This window comes from Mauremys reevesii, linkage group 20 (genome assembly GCF_016161935.1).
Source record: "Mauremys reevesii isolate NIE-2019 linkage group 20, ASM1616193v1, whole genome shotgun sequence".
Lineage (NCBI taxonomy): Eukaryota > Metazoa > Chordata > Testudines > Geoemydidae > Mauremys > Mauremys reevesii.
Window position 1 is genome coordinate 2,745,093 of NC_052642.1, and position 13,362 is coordinate 2,758,454.

At 48.6% G+C, this 13,362-nt stretch overlaps 1 protein-coding gene across 3 annotated transcripts in view; it reads right to left on the reverse strand.

The window, feature by feature from the left end:
- The window catches only part of LOC120387580 (myeloperoxidase-like), a 48,855-nt gene that overhangs the window by 13,184 nt on the left and 22,309 nt on the right, over positions 1 to 13,362 (reverse strand). For all 3 annotated transcript variants that reach the window (XM_039508504.1, XM_039508506.1, XM_039508505.1), the window contains 5 exons: positions 10,671 to 10,877; positions 8,857 to 9,172; positions 6,752 to 6,912; positions 1,988 to 2,234; positions 22 to 192 (listed from right to left, as the gene is read on the reverse strand). In XM_039508504.1, coding sequence (XP_039364438.1) covers positions 22 to 192; positions 1,988 to 2,234; positions 6,752 to 6,912; positions 8,857 to 9,172; positions 10,671 to 10,877 — 1,102 coding nt within the window. The remainder of the gene's footprint in view (positions 1 to 21; positions 193 to 1,987; positions 2,235 to 6,751; positions 6,913 to 8,856; positions 9,173 to 10,670; positions 10,878 to 13,362) is intronic.

Here is a 13,362-nt window from a genome sequence, read left to right on the forward strand (position 1 = left end):
GAAGCCAGCCGGGATCCTTACCTGGGAGACCTTTATCTCTGCCACGCTGCATGTTAAGTGCTGCTAAATCCAGTCCAGTCCTCATGACCTGTTCAAACAGCCGATCCCGGAGTTCATCCACAACCATTTGCTGCTGTGTCATCAGTTTGGCCGGATTAGCCATCAAGCCACGGAGAACAGGGTCAATGCCACCTGCAGTAATTAAACAGCTACCAGTAAATGGCCTTCCACATCCAACTCCATCAGGGATGGACACTGCATTTGAAACAGAGGCCCCAGCTGGGCTTTTCTTCATACATCTGCTGGTATAGCAGATGACTTGGGAATAAGCTTTGAATTTCCTGACATCAGGGCTCCTTCGGAAAAGGAGGGTGGTCCAGCAGCTAACATGCTGACCTGGGACTCAGGAGACTTGGGCTGAATTCCCTGCACCATCACAGACTTCCTAGGAGGCCTTGGGCAAGTTGCTCAGGCCCCAATCCAAGAAAGGTGCGTGGCCATTGTAAAGATTCACTTCTCAGTGCCTGGAAAACCAGGGGACTCGCACAGCCTGAGGCAGGCGCCGGTGCATGGGGGCAGAGAGAGGCACCCGAGGAAAGGCTCCACAAAAGCTTGGTGGGGAGCCACCGGAGCTAGCCAATGGGGGAGGCGGATCAGAGGGGTGTGTTCTAAGCCCCACCCCCTCACAGAGTTCAGCCCCCAAGTCCAGGCTGCGGGACGGATCTCTGCTAGCAATCCACAGCCAGGAACCCCTCTGCTGGAGTCAGGAGGTTCAGGTGGCTGCCTAGCTTCCCGCAACACTGAGGAAGCTGCCTGCTGTATAACCTCAGTGCACTGGTTAGGGCACTCACCCGGGGTGTGGGAGACCAAGTTTAATTCCCCCCTCTGCCTGATGAGAAGAAGGGATTTGATCCTGCCCATATGAACACCCTAACGACAGGACTATGGGATATTCTGGTAGCAGGTGCTAGTCTCTCTTGTGGAAGCCGTTCTACTCTAACTAAATATTAATTGGGCCAGAGAAAGCATGAGACTCTCCCTATGGTCCAGTGGTTAGGGCACCCACCTGAGAGGTGGGAAAGCCCTCTTCAAACCCTGCCTCCTCATCGGGAAGAGGATGGAATTAAACTGGGGTCTCCCCCATCCTGGGAGAGTACCCCAGCCACTGGATTAAAGGCTATAAGGGAGGCCAGCCCTGCCTCCTCCTTGCCTGGCTGTTCTGGGTAGCTTGTTTTGAGCACACCCACTGGACTGGGCCCTGCAGGAAGATAGGTGGGGGAACATTGTCTGGGCGGAACCATAGACCCCAAGAAGCATTTAGGCACCTAAAGGGTAAATGGCAGCTGAATGGGGGTTTTGTGACTTGCAGTGGTGCCTAAACAGGGATTTGGTCCCCTAAAGCTGGAGTTTGGCACGTACCCCCCTTTGTGGATCTCTCCCTCATTCTCTCTGGGCCTCAGTTCCCCATCTGCAACAGGGGACAGTAAGAACATCAGAATGGCCATCCTGGCTCAGAGCAATGGTCCGTCTAGCCCAGTGTCCTGTCTCTGACAGTGGCCAATGCCAGATGTCTGCACAATCTCACAGGGGCATTGTGATTGTGTCAGACCCAGACCCTACGGTGATGGGGACCAGGTAAGTACCTCACATAGATTCAAACTTCCTGCATTCTGGTCTTTTTTTCCCCCTTTCAATTCTAGGAATATTTTTATCTTTGGTGATTTTATTAGCAACTATAACCATTTAAGCAACCAGCCGTGAGCTTCCCCAAGAGGATGGGTTCTACTTTGACCACTCCGGAGAATTGTGCTGGGATGGCAAGATGCTTTGACCACCGGTGACTGGCAGGATTCACTGGCTGATTTTGAGACAATGACCCCTATTTTGATGTATCCTCTTGTGAAGTCTGGCCATCGCGGCAGACGGGAAGGGTCTGACCAGAATGGGTGTGGGGCAACGGAGCGCAGAACTGCAGGAAGGGTTTTACCTTGTGTCACAATTTTCCATATAGCAAAGAATTCTTTGCTGAGCAGGGTTGGGGGGCCTACAGGCTGGTAGTGCTTATCCAAGCGGAACACAAAGGGCTGAATCGAAGCATGAGCAAAGCGGAAAGCGATGGTGAAGATGCTGGATATTCGGGGATCCACAGAGTCATTGTACTGCCGGTAGAAAGGAATCGCTGTCCCAAAGGTATTTCCCAGCAGGCGGGGCAAGTAGTCTCTGAAGGTTATTATCTGGGGGAAAACAAGGAGAGATTGATCCACTCATGGCACCAACCATCAGCTCCCTGGGAGTGCGGAGAGGGTTATGCTCTTCTCCCGAGAGTCATTCTATGTAACTGTTTCAAAACCACCTGTCTGGGAATACATGATAAAAGGGCAAGTGCTCGCACAAAGTGGGAGCAGAGAAAGTGCACAGGACAGGGGCTACCCAACCATCATCTCTCTGTTGACTTGGACAGACACTCTTTTCACCCAAACACATGTTAGTCCCAGGTACTAGTTGTAACTTACTTCCTAACTTTGTGGCACGGACTCATGGTCCTTTCTACACCTGGCCATTTTATCCCGTGGTCAGTGATGCATTCTTGGGCAGGCCAGATTTGGGTGTCAGCACAAAAGTCCTCTGCATATGGCTGCAGCTTCCCCGGCCAGGCGATGGGTTCAGAATCTCAGCTTTCATTACAAATAACAAAGTTTCTGCCCCTCATGTTTGCTCAGAAAATAATTAAAACACATCCCAGCAGGCTACTGTGAGCACGTCAGACCTGTCCTCTACTTCCTACACTGGCTTACCATAGAATTTCACATTAAGTTCAAGGTCTCAGTCCCAGGGTATCTAAAAGACTAGCTAAATCTCCCAGATGAAACCTGTGATCAAAACACCGCTCCCATGGCACAATGGAACTCTCAACAATCAGAGTAAAGATCATCTGTGTAGGAGACAGGATTTTTTCCAGGGTTTAGTCCAAGACAGTGCAATGAAATCCCCCAAGAACCAAGGACCATCCCAAATCTCCTCAATTTCCACTTCAGGTGCAAGGCACATTTCTTTGACCTTGCCATTCAAAGGGGGCTGGTGGTTCCTAAAAGATGTCATACTAGATGCTCAATATCAAGCTATTCCGATGCTTGGAAAGAGAAGAAGAGCCACGGGAGGCCGATGTGGCTGCACGAGGAGCTTTGTAGCTATCTAAAACCAAAAGGGATCCATCCAGGAGATGGAAGGAGGGGCACGGCTCCAAGGAAGGATACATGGGAATAGTGTGATTGCATAGGGATAAAATTAGGAAAGCCAAGGCAAAGAATGAGTTACAGCTGGCAAGGAATGTGGGAGACAACAGGAAGGGGATCTACAAATATGTCAGAGAAAAAAAGGCAGATCAGGGATGCTGAGGAGCCGCTGCTCAATGGAGAAGGTGAGCTGGTAATGGAAGATGATAGGAAGGAAGAGCTGCTCAATGCTGACTTCGCTTCAGTCTTCACACCATAGCATTTATAAAAAAGAAAAATCCAACCTACAAACCAAGAAACTTCACTGTACCTGCTTCTCCCTCTCGGGAGAGGATGAGAGAACAACCAACACGCACCAGATGTGTGGTCACATTGCTGTATGTACGACAGGAAGGGGTTCCGACGCTGTGGTGATGAGCAAGTATAAAAACTATACAAACTAGAACAGACAGCGGGGGGAAGAGTAGCCACAAGTGCCGGGGGGAAGCTGCCTGGCCCCAGACCCACCACTGGAGTCGTTCTGTCCCCTGCTGCTCTGAGTTGGGGGACTGGCTGACTCGGGGCTCTGATGCCCCACTAGCCTCCCTCTTGGGGGGCTTGGATGCCCCTGAGCTCTGCTCCTTCCCTCTGGCCTTTGGGCTCCACAGGTCAGATGAGGGCAGAAAGTGCCAGTGTTTCCCAAACACCATCCGCTTGTGGCTCCAAAGGAAGATGCTGTTCCCAGCAGCCTGTGCAGATCTGTGACATCCCTTCCCTCCTTTCTTACATCCTACAGCCAATGTGCAGCCGAGTTAATAGTGCTGACATTTAAATTATCACCATTATTGAGCATCTGCACTTGCGACCCCAAAGCAACGAATGGGGCAGCCCACACATCTCAGAGCTATTGTTTCAAGCTCTCTGAAGACTCAGGCAGGCATCACACTCACTTCACATTTTCAAGGTTTTCTCTACCACTATAAAGGCTGGAGTTAGAGCTGAACAAAAGTCAGAATTTTTATCCTGTGGGAAATTGCAATATTTCAACATTTATATCCAACCCTAATCAGAATGAAAAGTTGAAATTTGAGCAATGTTTTCAGAACAAAATAGTCCAAAATATTTTGTTTAGGAAATGCCAAAATCAGAGAAGGGACCTTGAGAGGTCATCTAGTCCAGTCCCCCATGCTGGGGCAGGACCAAGTAAACCTGGACCATCCCTGGCAGATGTTTGTCCAACCTGTTCTTAAAACTCACCAGGGATGAGGATTCCACAATCTCCTTTAGTAACCGGTTCCAGTACTTCACTTAACTCTGAGTTAGAAAGTTTTTCCTAATATCTAAAGTAAATTTCCCTTGCTGCAGATTAAGCCCATTACTTCTTGTCCTACCTTCAGTGGATGTGGAGAACAACTGACCACTGTCCTCTATAACAGCCCTTAACATATCTGAAGACTGTTATCAGTTCCCCACCCCCCCTCAGTCTTTTTTTCTTCAGACTAAACATGCCCAATGTCCTCGTGGGTCAGGTTTTCTAAACCTTTGATCATTTTTGTAATTCTCCTCTGGACTCTTTCCAGTTTATTCACATCCTTCCTAGAGGACTGGACACAGGACTGGACCCAGGACTCCAGCTGAGGCCTCACAAGTGCTGAGTAGAGCAGTACAGTTACGTCCGGTGTCTCACTTATGACACTCTTATTAATATGCCCCAGAATGACATTAGCCTTTTTCACAGCTGCATCACATTGTTGACTCATATTCAATTTGTGGTCCATGGTAATCCCCAAATCCTGTTCAGCAGTACTACTATATAGCCAGTTATTTCCCACTTTGTAGCTGTGCATGGGATGTTTACTTTCTAAGCAAAGTACTTTGCACTTGTCTTTACTGAATTCCATCGTGTTGAATTCAGACAAATTCTCCAATTTGTCAAGGTTGTTCTGAATTCTAATCCTGTCCTCCAAAGTGTCCTTCCAGCTTGTTGTCATTTCCAAATTTTAAAAGCATACTCTCCACTCTATTAGCTAAATCATTAATGAAAATAGCAAATAGTACCAGACCCAGGACAGACCCTTGTGAGGCACCACTACATAACATCTTCCCAGTTTGACAACAAACCAAACATGCATCCGACGAAGTGGGTATTCACCCATGAAAGCTCATGCTCCAGTACGTCTGTTAGTCTATAAGGTGCCACAGGACTCTTTGTTTCTCTAACAAACTATTGGTAACCACTCCTTGAGTATTGTCTTTCAACCAGTTATGCACCCATTTTATATTCATTTAATCTAGGCCGTATTTCTCTGGTTTGCTTACAAGAATATCATGTGGGACTGGGTCAAAAGACTTAGTAAACTCAAATGCTGAAACTGCAGTTTCCATCGGAAAATCATTCCAGCTGAAAACTCCAAACCCACTACCGTTGGAGACCCTTTTCTAATATTAAAGGGAGAATCTGAACAAGTGGAGCATAGGAAAAGTACTGGCTTCCCCAACAGGGTATTCCCTGGCCTAATACAGCCCTGCAGTCAGTGGAGTTGGCTGGATGTGCTGTTGATGCAGAGTGAAGAGGATGCTGTGCACTGCTAAGGGCTGTAGGAGCTTTTCTTCCCCATCACAACAAGGGACCTCCAGAATAATTGTGATCCCTTGTGTGCATCCCGGGTGTGAACTATCACTGAGCTGCCCCTTGCACAGGGCACAATCTAACAGTCAGAGCAATGTTAATCCAATGCCCATCCAGCATTTGAAAATTTAAACCTCCAGCATTTACACAGTGTTGCTCAGGTATATTCTCCCTCCTCCTTTCTTTGTTCCCATATTCCTCAGAGAGGTCTAGGCAGGAAGTCTGACAAGACAGAGAAGACTCCCCACTCCCCACAGTGAAAAGTGATTCCCCCATCTGCCTAACTCAGCAGTGGCCATTGTGCTCTTGCCTTCAGACAGGGAGTCGCTGGGGGGCTGGCACCAGGCATCTGATTGCTTAGCCAAAAAGGAACATTTCCCAAAAGTTCTAAGCAGCTGACGAGAGGGTGTTAAAGAGGAACACCCTTCTCAGCACCCTCCAGCTACCGCCATAGCTTACATGCATGTGACACCTGCCATCCCAAATACTTCAAACCAGATATACACTATCATTTCACCCACCACGAAAATGCAGACACCACTTGCATGGAACATACAGCTACTTACTATCTATTATATCCAGGGGAATTAAGGGATGTCAAATTGGAATTTGGCCAAGCCCAACACCTGAACAGTGCCAAGGACTATCTATTGACCTGATGAGGCCATAGCTTGGTTTCAGACAGCAACTCCAGTAGCACAGCTCCCCAGCACCACGTTGGGCATTGGTTCAGAACTGACTCAGAAGGAAAAGCACCACCTCCCTTATTCCTTTTGCCTCTTCCTGTAGGAACACAGATTTCCCTTGATCGTCCCATTTTCAAGTACTTATGAAACCTGACCATGCTTCACTTGTAAGATCACAGCCAAAGGCAGCATGGCTGCGGGCAACCGATCATTACAGCTGGTACCTGGATCATGGCACCTATGATTTTCCGGGCCTCCTGGTAGAGCTTCTCTCCATCCCACTGGGGATTTAATCTCCTCAGGTCTCTGGCCAAGCGATTGTGCTCCCGCAAAAAGAGTGTGTGAAAAGATGTCAGCTCTGGCATTTCATTGGCTCGAGTGTCACCTGTGGAAATCAAAAGCTTTTATTTCATTCTCCCATCCTTGTTCCCCTTGTAATCACATCTCCTTCCCCTCAACGCCCTACTGCTCCTCCCACTGAGTAGGTCCATGCTCCCTCCCAGGAACCCCACAAGTAACCCTTTCGCCCCAGACTCCCACTCACCACCCAGCTACTCTTACCCTCCCCGTTAGCCCACAGCCTTTCAGGAATTTGATGCAGAATTCATATTTTCTGACTTCCACAAACAATGGGAGAGTGAAGAGGTTAATTCCTAAAGTGTCATAAATATCTCAGCCAAATTTACTAAACACAGTAACGCAGTCAGTGCTCTGCAGAGCTAATGCCACGCATTGGCCTAGCATGGGGAGGTGTCCTAGTGCTGCCCGCAACCTACTGCTAACTCACACCACTCTGCTAACCCCTGCTCCTACTCGAGATTCCTCTGTTTATACATCCCAGGATCACATTGGCCCTTTTGGCCCCAGCGTCACACTGGGAGCTCAAGTTCAGCTGATTATCCACCATGACCCCCAAGTCCTTTTCAGAGTCACTGTTCCCCAGGAGAGAGCCCCCATTGTGTAAGTGCGGCCTACGTTCTTTGTTCCTTGATGTATAGGTTTATATTCAGCCATACTAAAATGCATATTGTTTGCTTGAGCCCAGCTTACTGGGCAATCCGGCTTGCTCTATATCAGCGACCTCTCCCCTTCATTATTTACCACGGCCCCATCTTTGTGTCATGTGCAAACTTTATCAGTGATGATTTTATGTTTTCTTCCAGCTCATTGATAAAAATGTTAAATATTATTTTAAAATGTTAAATACTGTAGGGCCAAGAACTAATCTCTGCGGGATCCCACTAGAAAGTGACCCACTCAGGGATGATTCCTCATTTACAATTACATATGAGACCTGCCAGTTAACCAGGTTTTAATCCATTTAATGGCACATTTTGTTATCAGTCTAGTTTTTTAATCAAAATGTCACCAGGCACCAAGTCAAATGCCTTATAGAAGTCGAAATATATTACATCACCACTGTTATCTTTATCAGCCAAACTGGTGGACTCATAAAAAAAGAGCTCAAATCAATTTGATAGGACCTGTTTTCCATAAGCCCTTGATGATTGACATTAATTATATTAGCATCCTTTAAATCTTCATTAACTGAGTCTTAATTGAGTACTGGGGCAATAGTTTGCCTGTGCTTGATGCCAGGATGACATGGAAGAGAGCTAATAGGGTACTGGTTTGTGCCTAAACACCATGGTAATCAGACTACGTGTATTTTGCTTTCACTGGTCTGGTTAGATCCCATCAGGACTGGCCACCTTGTTTGCAGGAGGATATATAATCTGCAGGGATGGCAATGGAACGAAAGGCCTGAGATATAAAAGGTGGAGAAGCGAGGGCAGGGACATGGTGAGAGGAGTGAAGTATTTCAGCCAACTTGGGGTAATTGAGGTGGAAGCTTTATGATCCAGTAAGGTTTTCAAACTCCCCTGATGCAAGATCCCAATCCCACAGGCAACTGGGATCACAGCAAAAAACCACGGAGGGGGCATTAGGAGGGTGTGGGTTCTGCTGAACATGATCTGACACCTTGCACTCCCCTGCAGGTGTGGCCGACGCTCAGGCTTTCAGAGCTCCAGTCCAGAAGGACCCCAGGATGGGAGGCTTTTGGGACCCATGTGCTACAGCTAGGTATCCCTAAACAGGCTCTTTACACCTGCTTTCTCTTTCTTTCTTTCTTGGGCAGTCTGAAGACTAGCTGTGAAAAATAAGGATCCGACAACCCCAGAAAAGAAGGTTTAAACCCCACCCCCCAAAATAAGATTTAATTGTTTGGATTTTTTTAAAAAATCAAGAAACAAAATAGAACCAATAGACTCATTCACTCTGGGTCCCGCTATCAGAGAATGAGAGGTGCTGCAGATGCACGACTTACCTGCAATAAAACATCGGATTTGAGCTGTTTTGTTGGTGAGAAGACAGGGGTCTTTCTCCATGTTACCAAATGGCAGTAATTCCAATCCCCCATCAGTAAACTGCTGGTTAACAGCCATCAAGCCCAGCTGGTTGGTATTATTCCTTAGTCTCCTAGCCAACGGTACTTCACTGCCATACACCATGCTGCCATCAAGGAAGGCTGTTAGTGCATTGAGCTGGTTTCGAATGGCTCTGCCCACGGTGCATGCAGGGGCTGAGCGGGTGAATGGAATGCAGTCACTTCGGTTTTTAATTCGTGGATCATTGGGTGGAATCTGCAGCAAGAGATGAATGGGATTAATTACCACTGACTGCAGAAGCCATTCTCCCTCCCGGAGCAGCATTTTCTGCCCTGCCCCACACTGAAACAGCCTCAGTTTCTTGCTAGATTTAAGCTGCGGCGGCACACAGAGTGCTTTGTTAATCCAGTCTCAACGTGACAAAGGCCTGGGTCACTGCAACAAGCAGAGAAATGGTCATAATCCTACGGGCAGCTGCAGAGAGGAAAACATCTTGTTGGTCACTGCTCCTGTGTGACCGTCCAACAGCCAAATGGAGCATAATGAAGGCCTCCATCAAGGATCATTCCCACTCTTCATCAAGGGCCTGGGTCTGGGGATGCCGAGGGCACTCACTGCCCATAGGAGGCCCTCGTTCACTGCAGTCTGGGATGCAGGGGTAATGAAATGGGTGTTTCCTTATTCTATGACTGTACTTGGCCTGCCCTGATTGAAGGATCTCCATAACTTGAAACTCATTCACTAAGCATGGGGTAATGATGCCAAATCCAAGTGAAAGAGAGAGGAGGCAGGGACAGGTGTTCCTACCTGGTGGTGAGGACTCTGTTTAAGGATCTTAGATGCCACTGGATCCTCACTTTCCAGTGTGTAAAGACAGAGCTGAGTAGAGAGTCTGTGTCTCGTCTCAGTGATCACTACAGCTGAAATCATTGATGGGCTGGGCTGTGGGGCTGAGCTTAGAGCTGGTGTGGGGCAGGGTTGCAGGGAAAGACCATGCAGAGGAGGCAGCAGCAGTGAGGTTCCCCGTTACCTGGTGAAATCGCTAAGAGCAGAGCTACGTGGTGGAACCTCCAAACACAGCATCCCGGCTGAAGGCAGCGGGGCGGAGAGGCGCAGTAGAAGAGGTGCCCCCTACCCAGCAGTCTTAGAGCTGTGGTTACTAATAGCAGGGCTAGGCGGGTGTAGTATGGTGAGAGATACAGCAGCAGCAGCAGCAAGAGGTGGCAGCATCTGGAGGCTGCAAAGCAGGAGCAAGGTTGCAGTGGCACAGGTGGCAAAGTGGCAACAGAGGCGCAGTGGTGAAAGGTGGCAGCGGCAGAGGGATAAATATCAGGGAGGGAGAGGAATTATTTAAGCTTAGTACTAATGTGGACACAAGAACAAATGGATATAAACTGGAGCTTAGCTGTTCTCAGTGGTGGCAGATGACAGAACAAGGAGCAATGGCCTCAAGTTGCAGTGGGGGAGGTCTAGGTTGGATATTAGGAAACACTATTTCACTAGGAGGGTGGTGAAGCACTGGAATGGGTTACCTAGGAGGTGGTGGAATCTCCATCCTGAGAGGTTTTTAAGGTCAGGCTTGACAAAGCCCTGGCTGGGATGATTTAGTTGGTGTTGGTCCTGCTTTGAGCAGGGGATTGGACTAGATGAGCTCCTGAGGTCTTTTCCAACCTTAATCTTCTATGATTCTACAATTCTAAGGAGAGGTGCCTCCTCACTCTTCTGTTCCCCCCAGGAGAAATCCTGACGGTACCTTGATGGGGAAGCACGGTGGTTCTTTGGCACAGCTGGTCTCACAGTCCACTCTGCTGCTGAAGGTGGCTGTTGCTGGAGTCGCAGGGCCAAAGTCCATGTCATGGTCAATAAACTGGCCCCACTGCATGAAGGTGACTGCCCTGTTCTGATCCAAGACGAGCTGCTCAGTGGGAAAGCGCACAATCTGGTTTGAAACTTCTCGGACCTGGAGGGATTAAAGCAGAGACGGTGTGTGTGTAATAGGATGGGCTAGGAACATGTGTTCTGTCGACAAGATTGGTGAGTGGAGGGCAATTCCCAGTGCCATCAACAGGTGTCTAATGGCAGCTGCTCCAATTTCCTTTTTAAAAGTACAAACATTTAAACGGTGAATTCTTTGTTTGCTTTTCCTGCAGGCACCATTCTGGACTCCCTTACTAGAGGGCTCTAAGTCTTCATTTGCCATCTCCAGTCAAGTCTGTTCAGCTCTGAACACACTCTACAATACTCCACCCTTAGCGCTGCTTCATTCGTAGAGCTCAAAGAGCCTCCCCATTGCTTAATTTGTAATGAAAGAGGGGCCGGGGCTCAAGCAATTATTTTACTTTCATAACTGACATAGCAAGACCAGAGGCGCCGGGGCTCTGAACTGCCAGGCCCAGAGGTGCCAAGCTCTGAACGGCCAGGCCCAGAGGTGCCAAGCTCTGAACGGCCAGGCCCAAAGGCGCCGGGGCTCTGAACTGCCAGGCCCAGAGGTGCCGGGCTCTGAACTGCCAGGCCCAGAGGTGCCAGGCTCTGAACTGCCAGGCCCAAAGGCACCGGGGCTCTGAACTGCCAGGCCCAGAGGTGCCAAGTTCTAAACTGCCAGGCCCAAAGGCGCCGGGGCTCTGAACTGCCAGGCCCGGAGGCGCCAGGGCTCTGAACTGCCAGGCCCGGAGGTGCCGGGCCGTGAACTGCCAGACCCAGAGGTGCCGGGCCGTGAACTGCCAGGCCCAGAGGTGCCGGGCGCTGAACTGCCAGGCCCAGAGGTGCTGGGCTTTGAACTCCTAGGCCCAGAAGTGCCGGGGATCTGAACTGCCAGGCCCAGAAGTGCCGGGGCTCTGAACTGCCAGGCCCGGAGTTGCCGGGGCTCTGAACTGCCAGGCCCGGAGGTGCCAGGCTCTGAACTGCCAGGCCCAGTGGTGCCAGGCTCTGAACTGTCAGGCCTGGAGGTGCTGGGACTGTGACCAGCCAGGCGTGGAGGTGCTGGGCTCTGAACTGCCAGGCCCAGTGGTGCCGGGGCTATGAACTGCCAGACCCAGAGGTGCCAGGCTCTGAACTGCCAATCCTAGATGTGCTGGGGATTGGCCCTGGCACCAATTATGCACTGAGCCTCACAGAGGTGGTCCTGCATTATCAACCCTTCACAGACTGGAAACTGAACAAAACAAGGATTGAAATCACCCTTTTGAAATGGGGGTGTCAGAAATGAGTCACCTGCTGAACACCTTTGAGTCAGGTGCCTCACTCTAGGCACAAACATTTGCAAACACTGACCTTCACCCCTTTGGTCTCCATTACCATTTCTGTGAAAGAGAAGCAACGTTAGTTCCTTCCACACGGACGGGGGAGTCAGGCCTGCCTGCCTACCTCCATACGTCTGTGTAAAGGAGCAAAGTATGCAGGCCAGGCAGCAGCAGAACTACCCTCTGAGTCTTTTAATGGAATTTCTTAAGTTTTGTTTTAAGAGGAATTCCATAACCTGGAACTATCTGGCCAGCTACCCTGCGCTGCAAAGCACACATTGACTGAGACGAGACTGCACTGAAGCCATTGCCTTATTTAACGTGCACTTTAGAAGATGCACATGATCACTACACAGCTAAATTAGCTGAATGCCTCGTCTAGTCCAGGATTTAAGGTGTGATGTTAGCACCTGTTAGCTAATATGTTCTAATTAATACATTTTAAAAGCCTAATGTAGACAAGGCTCACACAGCCTTTACCACAGGGGCGGGAGGAAGCCAGTGTAACACATTTTCAATTATAAACTGCCGTATCTATTCTAGACTTTTAGAACATTCGGACATGTAATTTTCAGTCCCTAGAAACCTTCCTTTTAGTAACTGTTTATCTAGGAAGTATAAGAAATCTTACAAATCATTACCAAGCAAGTACCAAAAATGCCCTATTTACAAATACAAAAGTGGACGTGCTTTTGCCAAGAGAGACATTATCCAATGGGCAGGGTACTAGAATAGCAGATAGTGAACCTCCTTTTATGCACCATGAATGCATAAAATCATGGATTTTTTGGTATAATAGTTTATAGGAAATATCTGGGTTAGATACAAACAATATTGCATCCCTGTTTACTGCCTTCACACATCTCAGACTGGAGATCCTAGGCTCTGCTGGCTTGCATTTAAGGCAATGGGGCCGGTGCCAATGTTCATGTGCCACAGTTATGAATAAAAAATGCCACTCTGTCCTGTAAACCCCTTTTCCTCATCTGGGGATAACAAGAAAAGCACGTCCCCTTTTGCTCTGGCACTATGAATTACTCCAAATACTATACAAATATTACTTGACCTTTGTTGGTCCTTAATTAATCCAGTTTGATCTGGATGTATATAAATCTCCTCCAGTTCTGCAAATAAAGAACAGCTGGTTGTGAATCTGGGCCTATCAGATCTGCCTGAGGGAAAGTTTTTTCCAACATTAGGGAGACC